Source organism: Apodemus sylvaticus, chromosome 22 (assembly GCF_947179515.1).
Source record: "Apodemus sylvaticus chromosome 22, mApoSyl1.1, whole genome shotgun sequence".
NCBI classification, from domain to species: domain Eukaryota; kingdom Metazoa; phylum Chordata; class Mammalia; order Rodentia; family Muridae; genus Apodemus; species Apodemus sylvaticus.
The window spans coordinates 45,794,863-45,807,501 of NC_067493.1; the positions used below are offsets into that span (position 1 = coordinate 45,794,863).

At 50.5% G+C, this 12,639-nt stretch overlaps 1 protein-coding gene across 1 annotated transcript in view; it reads right to left on the reverse strand.

Moving 5' to 3' along the window:
- Nucleotides 1-303: 303 nt before the first annotated feature.
- Nucleotides 304-12,639, reverse strand: part of Bcl7a (BAF chromatin remodeling complex subunit BCL7A) — a 33,147-nt gene continuing 20,811 nt past the window's right edge. Inside the window, exons 5-6 of the mRNA XM_052168084.1 lie at nucleotides 4,596-4,717; nucleotides 304-2,770 (exon numbers count right to left, since the gene is read on the reverse strand). Coding sequence (XP_052024044.1) covers nucleotides 2,699-2,770; nucleotides 4,596-4,717 — 194 coding nt within the window. The 3' untranslated portion in view covers nucleotides 304-2,698. The remainder of the gene's footprint in view (nucleotides 2,771-4,595; nucleotides 4,718-12,639) is intronic.

Below are 12,639 nucleotides of genomic sequence, written 5' to 3' on the forward strand. Positions count from 1 at the left end.
TCCAAACCCGACACCGTCTGACGATAGGCAGCCACCACCCTCTAAGAATCGCTTAAGAGCCTTCCTTCCGGGTTGTGGGTGCAAGTGCTGCACTTTGTGGAATGTGTAGCCGCCATTCCCCCACCTTCAAGTTTTGGGGGAAGTTTGCCCTGGGAGCCCTTTAGGCCTTGGGGCCTGATGTCCACGGAAGGCATTTGCTTAGGATTCCCCGCCCCTGGCTCGGCCAGATGAAAGGTCTTAGATTCTATGGTGGGGATAAGGGCTGGGGGTTCAGGGACGGGGACCATCGGCTCCGGAGAGAGGTCCGTGGTGGGGAAGGAAGCACATTGGATTTTGCAGTCTGACCGCTCCTTGTGGAAGGCTTTCCTGGCCAGTGTGGAGTGCAGGGCTGCTGGCTCTTTGCCTGGCGTGGCCGTCGGGGTTGGGGGGCATCCGAATGGTTCCCCCATCGACGGCCCATTCCTACCTTCAGGCACTTCAGAGAAAAACTAATGACAGCCTCGGTACCGTGGGCCTCATCGGTGTCTTCTTTCTCAACTGTATCAACTCCTCCTGACTGTCCAGAGAGGCAGCAAGGGCAGAAGAGGTACAGGCGGCCCTGGCCGCCCACTGGCTCCGTGGATGCCCGTTTTGGGTTCTCCCTCAGCTGCTTACATTGTAACCTCTTGTTACATTGTAACCTCTTGTTTCCCAGAAAAAGAAATAAATATCCAAATTCATCTTTCACCAAAACGGAGTTTTGCTGCAAAAGAAAAATGTTGCCCTAACTCTAGAATCTGGAGGTAAAGCCGCCTTGACCTTGAGATACATCTGAGGTCGTGCATCTGGTTGCTTCGGGCCAAGACGCAGAACACAGTTCTTCACAGAACTGACCGCCTGAGGGGCAAAATCGCTAAGTACAAGAATTTTTTTTTTTAAGACAGAAACATTTTAGCATTGCTAACTTCAACATTACGATTTTCAAAGTTTTTTTTTCTTCCCTTATTTCAGGAGATATTTTTGCATGAGGTATTTAAAATTCAGGAACATTTTGATTCTTCTTGAAGTATAGGAAATAGACAGCTCCCTTAAAACCAAAAAAAGAAATGGGAGCTGTCCCCTCAGAAACTCTTAGAAAATGGAGCCTGGCAGACACTTCTCATGGTGGTTTGGAGAAAGATCCACACATCAAAAGGTGGTACCTGAATATGCACCAATTAGCAAACAAAACAAAACAAAACAAGAACAAGAACAACAAAAAAAAACCAAAACCACCCCGCCCCCCCATAACATACAACTCATAGGGAGTTCGAACTCCAGTGCAGTAAGAAAGCATAGGGAAGCTTTTAAGGTCTGAGGGTCCAGTAAAGGGATTAAGAGCAAACCAGGCCTCAGAAATCAACAGCTGGGCAGTCCATCCAAGTGGTGTCTCCACTGAGTGGGAGGAGGCTATCTCGGTGCAAGCGAAAGCAGGGGAAAAGTGCGCCCGCCTCGGAGGCCCCTTTCTGGGGTGTGTGCAAATCTTCCCGGTTCCTCTGTGCCTTGCTTCGGGCCTTTGAGGCCCAAAGGTTAAGGTCCAGTCCCCAGTGGAGACCAACAGTACGTACTGGGAATGAGACTCCATGCACCTGTTGCCTCTCGGAGTCAGAATATACCAGGAGCACCCTGCCTGGGATTTGGGGAGGTGGGAGGTGGAGGGGAGAGGAGACAGGGACAAAGGGTAGCAGATTTCCATGGATTTGAAATCCAAGCAACGTCCTGTGGGAGAGTTCAGCACCAGCTCTTCCTGCTGCCTGCTCCCAACCTCCCCAGCCCTGTACTATCCTAGGGAGACAAGCTCAGTCAGTCATTTCGTCTTCGGAGGACCTGGAGAGAGAGCAGTGCCAATTGTGGCCAGAGTTGGGGGTAGATAGGGAGGAAGTGCCAGGAAAAATCTAAAGACTTTTGCATGTCCATCTGGGCTAGGGTGGCTTGCAAACCCCTAGCCTCCAGGGCTTCAGAAGGTGACGCCTGTCCTGAACCAAGGCCAGCCCTTGGGAAACGGCCGAACTTGTAGCCCCAGGGACCCTGGAAGCTGGGGCTCAGGGTGTGCCCAAACACTGCTCACCTGAACCAGAAGCCACTGAAACGTGCCGATCTCCTCGCTGCTCTACCCTGCTTGCTTTGAAGCAGTCTTGGGACAGGGAGATGAGAGGCAGTAAAGGGAGGGGGGGCAGCAGCCAACCAAAACGAGTGGGCACTTTGCCAGGAGAGACGCAAAAACCAGGAAGCATGCCAGAGGTCACCTCTAGGGTACAAGGCACAAAAAAAGAAAGCAGAAGGAACTGGTTGAAGAGCCAAAAGCCCCTATGGAAAGCAAATTCCTGATTGGTACCACCCTTGAATAGCTTATATCGTTAAATAGAGAAGTGGGGGCGGGGGATACAGCAGCAACACAAATGTAATCTTGGCTTCCGAGACGGTGCGCAGACACTCCTGAGCTGTCGACCCACCTCCCCAAGGACGGTCACTGAAGGTCCGAGTGTTCCGTTTCACAGCAGCGTCCGTCCATCAAGTGTCTGCGGATTCCGCCGCTCTAGGTTTCTCTTGGATTTGCACTTAGTAAACTTGAAACGTTAGTTCTGCTCGCACCCAAGAGGAGTAGCTTGGGCCGCGTTCTAGAATTAAGCCTGCTGATGTACCTGCCATGAAACATGGACCAGAGGGGTTCCACGGGCGTCTACATCTCTTCAGAGTTCTGTTGAGAGGCTTCCAGCTTCATCTTCTTAGACGGTGGCACTCCTTCCAAATCCTTTGGGGAAGAAGAGGAGAAGTGTCGGGGGTCAGTATAAGCAGGGAGGGTGGTCAGGGAAAGGATGGTGGGGGCGCGAAGGGGAAAAAAGAGATAGAAAGAACCGTGTAGTTCTGACTGAACCCATGAACAGTATATGTGTGTGGTAGCGGGCTCAGACACACAGAGAACTTTAAATCCTGCTTCAGACCACACACCCACCCCCCCTAACCCCACCATCTCTCTGAACTGCTGTCCCTCTGCTGTTCAAGCCCCGTTGCCTTTGCACACAGCCCATGACTAGGCTTCCTGTCTGCCCCTGTGGAGGAACCCCAGCTTGAGGCTTAGTTCCATGACCCACCTCTAAGGTGGCTTCTCCCAAACCCAGAGCTATTCTACTGCATGAACTTTTATCCCTCAGGCTACAGGCACCTGAGTGGGGCAGATGCCCAGCACTGGCTGAATGGACACACGGACAGTACTCTATATTTTGGTCTCTATCTTTTTTTTTTTTTTTTTTTTTTTTTTTTGGTTTTTCGAGACAGGGTTTCTCTGTGTAGCCCTGGCTGTCCTGGAACTCACTCTGTAGACCAGGTTGGCCTCAAACTCAGAAATCTGCCTTCCTCTGCCTCCCAAGTGCTGGGATAACAGGTGTGCGCCACCACGCCCGGCTCCCTAAAAGTCTTACGGCCACCCAAAAGGTTTCTCATTCACCGCCAGGCACCGCTGATCTCAGACCTTACCTATCACCAGAGACCAGACTCCAGACGACTAACTGGTGCTCCCTGGCCTTTCCTGTGTCTCAGTGGTACCACGGGCATGAAATAAAGCCCGTGCCTGGGCAGCACCCTACAGTTCCCTCTATCTACCCCACCCCCACCCCATTAGTAAGATCTGCCTGAGAGTCTGTCCAACTATCTGAGCTGTCAGGACATGGCCTCTCTACAGGTGTCATCCAACATCACCTGAACCTGCTCCTTAAACTGTAAATCACTCATGGAAACAAAGCTTCCAACATTTGCCCCACTGACTAGAAAACACAAGCCCCAACCGACCGACCGGCCTCTTGGCAATGCAGGGGAGGCCAGGAGACCAGCTCCAGCTCCCGCCCTCCCCACCCTGTCCTATCTGAGCCTTCTCTCCAAGCCTAGTGCCCTTCTCACACCTAAGTCAGCGCCTCCTCATTATGGTTAGCATAGAGCCTGCTGGAGGCCTGGTCCGATTCCAGGTGACAGGAACACAGGGCCAGCCAGGCAGATAAGAATGGATTCTCATTAAGTCTCCCAGGCTGGCTTTGAACTTACCCCCTCAACTCTCTCAGTAGTTGAGATTACTGGTATGCGTCTCACATCCAGCTGACTGGAGCTGCATTTGAACCTAGGCTAGGTAGATTCCATCATATCTGCCTCCTGCCCCTGGGCATTGGGTTTGCACTGAACAATCCAAGAATGCTGATACTTGGTTACAACACAGAAGGGGTCTGAGCGGGAGTTATATCATAGGCAAAATTCCAAAGAGTAATCCGGCCTTTAGGTTTTTTAAGGTCATGTCCTTCACCTTAAGGATGCGGGCCCACTGGGATGAAGGGATGTTTTCATGGACCCAAATACACAGCATCACCATGCTGAGATTACAATGACAGACTGCACATCATCTACTCCGGAGGACTGTTGAGGCAGGACCCCGTGTCCCTCCCGTCACCGCGGTCCCAGGTAGCATCCAGAGGCTTCTGCTTGGAGCGGATGCTCAATGAATGAGCAGTGCTCTAACAGTCCAACAGGAATCAGCAGACTCTCAACGCACCAAGGAGAGCCCCAGCCCCACCCCGAGGCCTAGCTGCAGGTACCTGAGAGATTGCCGACGCTTCCGCTGCCAACCCTGACTCTGCAGATGGCTGCCGTTCCGCCTTCTCTGAGCTGTTCACTGAGTTTTCCATCGAAGACTGTGAGTTTTGCTCATCGGAGGCATCTGAGCAAGAGGCAAGGCAACAGAAGCTGTTTTCAGACACATGAGAAGCGGCAGCAGATGGGCCAAGTACTAAAAATACCCACAACTGGGGAGTTTTGTGGCTGGGGGCCTCCAGAGCTGGGATGGACGAAAGCTTGGGAAGTTTCTGATTTATCAACTAGCCAAACAGTTATAAGGCGCCAGGTGGGCCGGGTGGGTCTCCAACCCTCCTTCCACACAGACCTACTCTACTTAGCACATAATGCTGCCAGTGTCTGGCGCCCTCTGCTGGGCACCACAGCCATCCTGGCTGTCCCCTGGCTCCAGCAGGAACTTTTGTAGAGAACTAGCACTCTCTGAACATTGAAGATGTCAGGAAACAAATGTTCCCAAGAGTTACTCATTCTTATTCTATGTGGCTAGCTGCACATGCAGTGCTTGCATGGGTGTCTGTCTGTCCAGGGGAGAACAGTCTAATCCGGAACAGGAGTTACAGATGGTTTTGAGTCACCAAGTGCTTGCTGGGAACCAAACATGGGTCCTCTGTAAGAGCAGCCAGCGCTCTTAACTGTTGAGAAATCTCTCCAGTCTCTAATTTTTAAAAAGCAAAACACATTTGTTTATTTAGTCCATGTGCTTGCGTGCTGCAGTGTACATATGGAAGTCAGAGGGCCACGGATGTTGTCAGTTCTCGCCTGACATCTGAGTTCTGGTGATGGAACTCAAGCTGGCAGGCTTAGTGACAAGCACCTTTACCTGTGAGCCATCTTGCTGCCCCCACCTGTTTCTTTTGACACAAATCTCGAATACCCTAGGCTAGCCTCAGACTCTACTGGTAGCTGAGGATAACCTTGAACTCGATCCTATAGACTCTACCTCCTGAGTGCTGGGATCCACAGGTGCACATTGCCAAAGCTGGTTTATTTGGTGGTGAGGATCAAACCCAGGGCTTTGGGGATACGGGCTCCGGGAGAGTACTCTATCAACTGAACACTATCCCTAGCCCAACGTTTCTTATCAATAAGGAAGATTCTAAGTGACTCGAGCAGTGGCTAACCATCAAGGGGGAAAAAAGCAGAGCTAAACTCAACCAATACCTCACGCCTCTGAGATACACGTGCCAGTCTTTTGAAGGACTCGGTTCCACCTTTCTAGATTGTTCCCTCATGTGCATATAGATTTTCTGTCTCTCTAACCGGTGGAGGCACAGATGTTTGCGCGTCGTTACAAACTCTCTCCACATGAGAGCTTCCGACCTGGCTGAACAGCCTCCGTGTAGCCATCGTTTCCCTGAGGGGACTGACCCCTCCCCTGGTTCTTTGTTTCAGTCTCCTTCTCACCCCACCTCACAATTTTTTGGCAAAAGGAAGGTACAAGTTGGAAGAGGTGATGGAGACTTGAAACTCCGTGGGTCACTGGATTTTATCTAGAGATTCTAGGACACGAGGAAGGAGACGCTTCCTCAAATCCCACCCTGGCTTAGACCGCTCACATACAGCCCCGATGACAGGTCACCCTAACTTTATTTAAATAATTCTCTGTATTTATTTTATTTTGGATTTGGTTTTTTTCGAGACAGGGTGTCTCTGTGTAGTCCTGGCTGTCCTGGAGCTCACTTTGTAGACCAGGCTGGCCTCGAACTCAGAGATCCGTCTGCCTCTGCCTCCCAGAGTGCTGGGATTACAGGCGTGCGCCACCACTGCCCGGCTTATTTTATTTTTAAAAAGAGTTATTTATGTATTATTTATGAGCACACTGTTGCTGTCTTCCCAGAAGGGGTATCAGACCCCATTACAGATGGCTGTGAGCCACCATGTGGTTGCTGGGATTTGAACTCAGGATCTCTGGAAGAGCAGTCAATGCTCTTAACCACCGAGCCATCTCTCCAGCCCCTCAATTTTACTTTTAATCTTGAAGATAGTGTATGTGCCTAAGCAACCATGGCTTACTGAGGCAGAGCAATAACAAAGTACAAAACCCAGGCATGAACTAAATAAAAACTATGTAAGTAATGTGGGCATACAGCCAGCAGCTGTCTCAGAGCCTGAGGCAGGCGGGGCTGCAGACAGCTACTCGCAGGGGCTGCATCCAGCGCTCTGCTACTGTACCCAGACCAGCAGCCCGCCTCTGGTCAGAGTTTCTGTGCTGGGCTTTCTCACAGTCCACGGGTGTGGCTCCACCTACAACTGTGGACGCAGAGGGGATCAGTTTGGTGATAGATTTAACTTTAAACATTGCCTTTACGCCTGGGGAATCTCCGGAGCAGCATTTTCTGTACAAGATCTCCGCCTCCCCTATAAAAACAAGGGTGACGACAGCCACCTGCCCAACCCTTCCCAGTGGCTGTGAGGGTTTACTGGGCTGGCATGGACAGATCCCAAACTAGCCAGTCTTGGAGGCACAAGCTGTGAAGGCTGAGGCAGGGGATAAAGATTTCAAGGTCGCCGGGCTGTGGTGGCGCAGCCTTTAATCACAGCACTTGGGAGGCAGAAGCAGGCGGATTTCTGAGTTCGAGGCCAGCCTGGTCTACAGAGTGAGTTCCAGGACAGCCAGGACTACACAGAGAAAAAGAGTTCAAGGCCAACCTGGGCTACAAAGTGACACTCAATCTCACCAACAACCCCCACCCCAAACGCAAATTAACCCTAGTTGGGAGTAACTAATGGATTATCCAGGACACAGACAGACTCAAATTCTTTTCATTTCCCCTTCAAAATCCACATTAATGGCAGTTCCTCAAAAACTTACATATGACTGATTTTTTTTTGTTTGTTTTTTCGTTTTTTTGAGACAAGGTTTCTCGGTATAGCCCTAACTCTCTGGGAACTTGTTCTATAGATCAGGCTGTCCTTGAACTCAGAGATCCACCTGGCTCTGCCTCCCAAGTGCTGGGGTTAAAGATGTGCGCCACCACATCTGTCAAGACCCAGCAATTTTTACCTTCTGGTCCAGAGACCAGGGTTTTGAATATAAATGCCACAGGAGCTGTATTCACAATGGTGAACTCAGTGGTGGGAACAGCCAAATAGTGTCACAATAGATATTACCCAGTCATAGAAAGGAACAAAGGAGAGCCAGGGCTCAGGGGTGACTACTAGCCACAGAAGCCTAAAAATCCAGATTTGTCCCTAGAACCAGTGTGACAATCAGGACGGGGCAGCTCACATCTGTATCCCAGCACTCGCAAGATGGGAGGCGGAGCCAGGAGCCAGGCTCAGAAACTTAAGGGCCAGCTAGTCTGAATGACTGCATAGCAGTGCAAACAGGACTGAACCTGCCTTGTTGGCAGAAGGCAAAACATGTGATGTTCTTCCTGTGAAATGTCCACAACAGGTCAGCGCGTGTGCGCGGGCTCGCGGACAGGGCAGACTAGTCATTGTAAGGGAATGGTGAAGGCAGGTTGTACAATATGGGCAGTTTCTTTGTGGACTGAGGAAAATGTTCAGGAAGTACTCAGAGGTGACAGAATATCCTAGATGCCAGTAAACCGTTTTTCTCTTAGAAATGTTTTCTCTTTGGGGTCCTGGAGGTTGAACCCAGGGTTCCTCACAGGCTACATGAAATCTACAGCCACCTTTATCATCACCAAAGTGGCCTGTTTTGTGGGACTTTCTTTCTTTTTTCCTGTTTTGGAGAAAGGTCTTGCAATGAAGCTATAAAGCCCAGGCTAGCCTCAAATCTGTGGTCTTTGTACTTCAGCCTCTTGAGTACCGGGACTACAGATGGGCAACTCCAGGCCTGGGACATGAATTTCCTGTGCCTAAAAAGGAGACAACATTGGGGCTGGGAAATGGCTCAGTGGTTAAAAGCACTGGCTGCTCTTGCAGAGGATCTGGGTTTGGTTCCCAGCAGCTACATGGTGGCTCAAAATCATACGAAATGTCACTTTCAGGGAATCTCACACCTCCTGACCTTTGAGGGTACCAGGCATGTACTGGTACACATATATACCAAAGGCAAAACACTTATACACATACATTTTTTTAAAGAAGGGAAATGTTAGAGGGTCAGGCACGGTGGCACGCTTTTTCATTCCAGACTCAGGAGGCAGAGGCAGGAGGATCTCTGAGAGTTCCAGGCCAGTAGGGCTACATAGTAAGTCCCTGCCTTAAAGAAAATGAGGTGGGGAGAGAACAAAGAAAAGTGGATGTGGAAGTGCATATTTGTAATCTCAGCATTCGGGATGTAGATGTCAGGAGCTCAAGACCAGCCGTTGCTGCTGCTACAGGATACTCTGCTTGCAAAGGGGAAAAGTAGGAAGGGAAAAACCCCATGTAATTTTGTATTCTATTTCATAATCTATTCGTTTGCTTTAACAAATAGTTAAACTAAAAAGTCTGCCTTATCGGTGTCTGTCTCTGTGTCAGTTTGTTTTACCCACACACTGGGCACTGCAGACAGGAGGGAGGGAAGGAGGGAAGGTTTACCGCTCTCAAGGCAGGTCAGTCGCCAGGGATTTGGAGCCTTACGATGCCTGTCTGCCGGCAGAGGCATGCCTAGGCTGTAGGCTTCTTCGAGAGCCAGGCCTGAGGGCTCAGGCCAGCAGCCTGTTCTCTGAGCGTCCCGGTGCTTCTGGAACTCACCCAGGGGAAATCATTTTCCCGGGGCCTAAATTTAGTCCAGGGAGCTTGGACATTCAGTCACTCCCTTAGCTCACTCAGCAGTAAACAAGTTCAAAGCAAGGTCAGCAGCTGGTGGCCAACCCACCCTGTCTGTTTCCCACCTGTGGGGAGGACACAGGGGTCCTGTGCTTGTGCCTTTCCTGTAAGGAGCTGAGACAGGTGGGGACAAGCCTGGGGTGACTGGAAGAGGACCCCGGGATGCTTACCATCTGGGCCTATAAAGCTTTTGCTGCAGTTGGAGGGCGGGGGTATAAAGGGCAGCTGTTACAGAAGCAGCATCGCATACGTAACTCTTACAGCTGAGCCGTAACCAGCCGGTTAGGAGAAAGGGGACCCAGATTCAAATACACGGGAAATGAGGCCACAGGCAGACAGCAGGATAGGACTGAGGCTGAGGTGGCTCCAACATGATATTCTTGCCCCAGTAACCTCAGAACCACTCAGTCAGGGGGGCAATGAGGGGGCTCTCCACAGCCCTCCAGCTCCTTCCTTCCACCCCAGGATTCTGCTGAGCACTTGGCTAATACCGCCACTTCCTTCATTCCTTGCTACAATCCTACAAGGGAAGCCACTCTTATCTGTCCCACTTTAGAAACAAGAAAACCGGTAGGTGCAGCAGGGGAGTTGATGTTGCCTGTCCAGGACCTCTCAGTAGTGGACAGCAGGTTAGCCATGGCTGTGGCCCAGCCCAGCCCCTCCACCTTCTGCCTAAAGCATCATCTAACCAGCAAGATGCTGGGCAGACGAGTGAGTGTGCCTGACTGGAGGGGTCAGGGCCACAGATGTAAAGGACAGAGGGCTTTAGCAAAGCCACTAGGGAAATTACAAAGAAACTGTGTGTGTGTGTGTGTGTGTGTGTGTGTGTCTGAGAGTGTGCCTGTGTGTATGTGTATGGCGTGTATATGTGAGAGAGTATGTGTATAGTGTGTATGTGTGAGAGAGTGTGAGTCTGTGTGTCTGTATGTGTGTGAGTCTGTGTGTCTGTGTGTATGTGTGAGTGTGTATGGTGTGTATGTGTGTGAGAGTGTGTCTGTGTGTATGTGTATGGTGTGTATATGTGAGAGAGAGTTATGTGTATAGTGTGTATGTGTGAGAGAGTGTGTGTCTGTGTGTGTGTATGGTGTGTGTATGTGAGAGAGCGTGTGTCTGTGTATGTGTGTATGTGTGTATGTGTGTGAGAGAGAGAGAGAGAGTGTGTGTATGTGTGTGTATGTAAGGATGGGACCCAGGGGGAGAGAGAGAGAAGTGTGTGTGTGTGTGTGTGTGTGTCTGAGAGAGAGAGAGAGAGAGAGAGAGAGAGAGAGAAAGAGAGAGAGAGAGAGAGAAAGAGAGAGAGAGTATGTGTGTAAGGATGGGACCCAGGGGGAGAGAGGGAGAGAGGGAGAGAGAGAGAGAGTGAGAGAGAGAGAGAGAGAGAGAGAGAGAGAGAGAGAGAGTGTGTGTGTGTATGTGTAAGGGTGGGACCCAGGGCCTCATAGGTGCTAAGCAAGCACTGTGCTGCTGCCTCCTGGAGTGAAGGAATGCAACCACAGGAGACCAGAGGTAGAAGAGACTCACTTCCATGCACATCCTAACATCTCCATAGTTCCCTGTGTACTGGTGAGTTTTATGTCAACTTGACACAAGCTACGGTCACTTGCAAGAAGGAAACTTAATTGAGAAAATGCCCCATCGGAATGACCTGTGGACAAACTGTGGGGTACCCTCCTGACAGATGGGAGGCTACACTCACTGTGGGCAGTGCCACCTCTGGGCAGGTGGTGCTGGGTGCTGTAAGGAAGCAGGCTGAGCAAGCCATGAGGAGCAAGCCAGTGAGCAGCACCCCTCCCTCCACGGCCTCTGCATCAGCTGCTGCCTCCAGGTTCCTGCCCTGACTTCCTTGTGTAGGTCTGTGATCTGGAACTGTAGGCCGAAATAAACCTTTCCCAGCCCAAGCTGTTTATGGTCATGGTGTTTTACCACAGCAATAAAAATCTAACTAAGAGCCTTAGTATAGAGCCACTTCTGCCTTACCCAAGGGCCAACCTGGTACATGGGCACTCTGTCACGTGCTCAAAAATTGGTGGCCACCTAAATCTGACATGGCCAGGCCTAGTGGAACCTCTCTACCTGCTCTCGGCGTCCCGCCGCGCACTTTCACTCTTTAGGATGCCGCTAGCCATAGTCTGGCCCGCGCACTCTGCAGCCCGCTCCACTAGTCAGTTGGGTAGGCCCTCTGCAAGCCACGGCCCAGCTTCCACACAGCACCCCTGCAGAGCTCTGTGGGCGCCAGTCACACCGACTCTCCACAGTTCCCCGTGTCACACCACTCTGGGCCTCGGTTTCTCTGACTGGAACAGTAGCCCTCCTGTGACGTCAGCTCATCCTTTAAGCTTGGGTCACACGGTGTTGCTGCCGAGGAACCTTCCAGAGGCCTCCGGACTCCCTTTCTTTACTGTGACCATGACCTCAGAAGTCTCCTGGCCTCGGGGCCAGACATGGGCATGGATGAGGCAAGGAAAGCAATGTGAAAAAAGAAATAATTAAAAATAAATCTCTTCTTCAAAGGCATAAGCATTTTTCCAGGTTAACCTTTAAGACTTTTTTCTGGTCCTTATGCCTCCATCTTCCAAGTGGCAGGTACTATCACCCAGTTTACTTAGTACTAGGGATAGAATCCAGGGCTTCTTGGATGCTAGGCAATTGCTCTACCAACTGAACTACATCCTCCCCCAATCCCGTGTGTGTGTGTGTGTGTGTGTGTGTGTGTGTGTGTGTGTGTGTGTGTGTGTGTGTGAGAGAGAGAGACAGAGACAGAGACAGAGACAGAGAGAGGAGACAGAGAGAGGGGGAGAGAGAGAGAGAGAGACTGGGGATTAAGTCTAGGGTTCTTGCATGCCTGACAAGAGTTCTACCATTGAAATATATCTTTGGCCTTTTACCTATTTATTTACTTTTTTTCTTTTTTCTTTCTTTCTTTCTTTCTTTCTTTCTTTCTTTCTTTCTTTCTTTCTTTTTTTTTTTTTTTTTTTGAGACAGGGTTTCTCTGTGTAGCCCTGGCTGTCCTATAACTCACTCTGTAGACCAGGCTGGCCTCAAACTCAGAAATCCACCTGCCTCTGCCTCCCAAGTGCTGGGATTACAGGCATGTGCCACCACTGCCCGGCTTATTTATTTACTTTTATTTTATGTGTATGAGTGTTTTCACGAAATGTAAGTGCACCACTTACATGCAGCTGTCACAGTAGCTCAGAGGCCAAGAGGGCATTGGATTATAATCCCTAGAATTGGAGTTAGGCAGCTATGAGCTGCCATGTGGGTGCTGGGAATTGAACCTGGGTT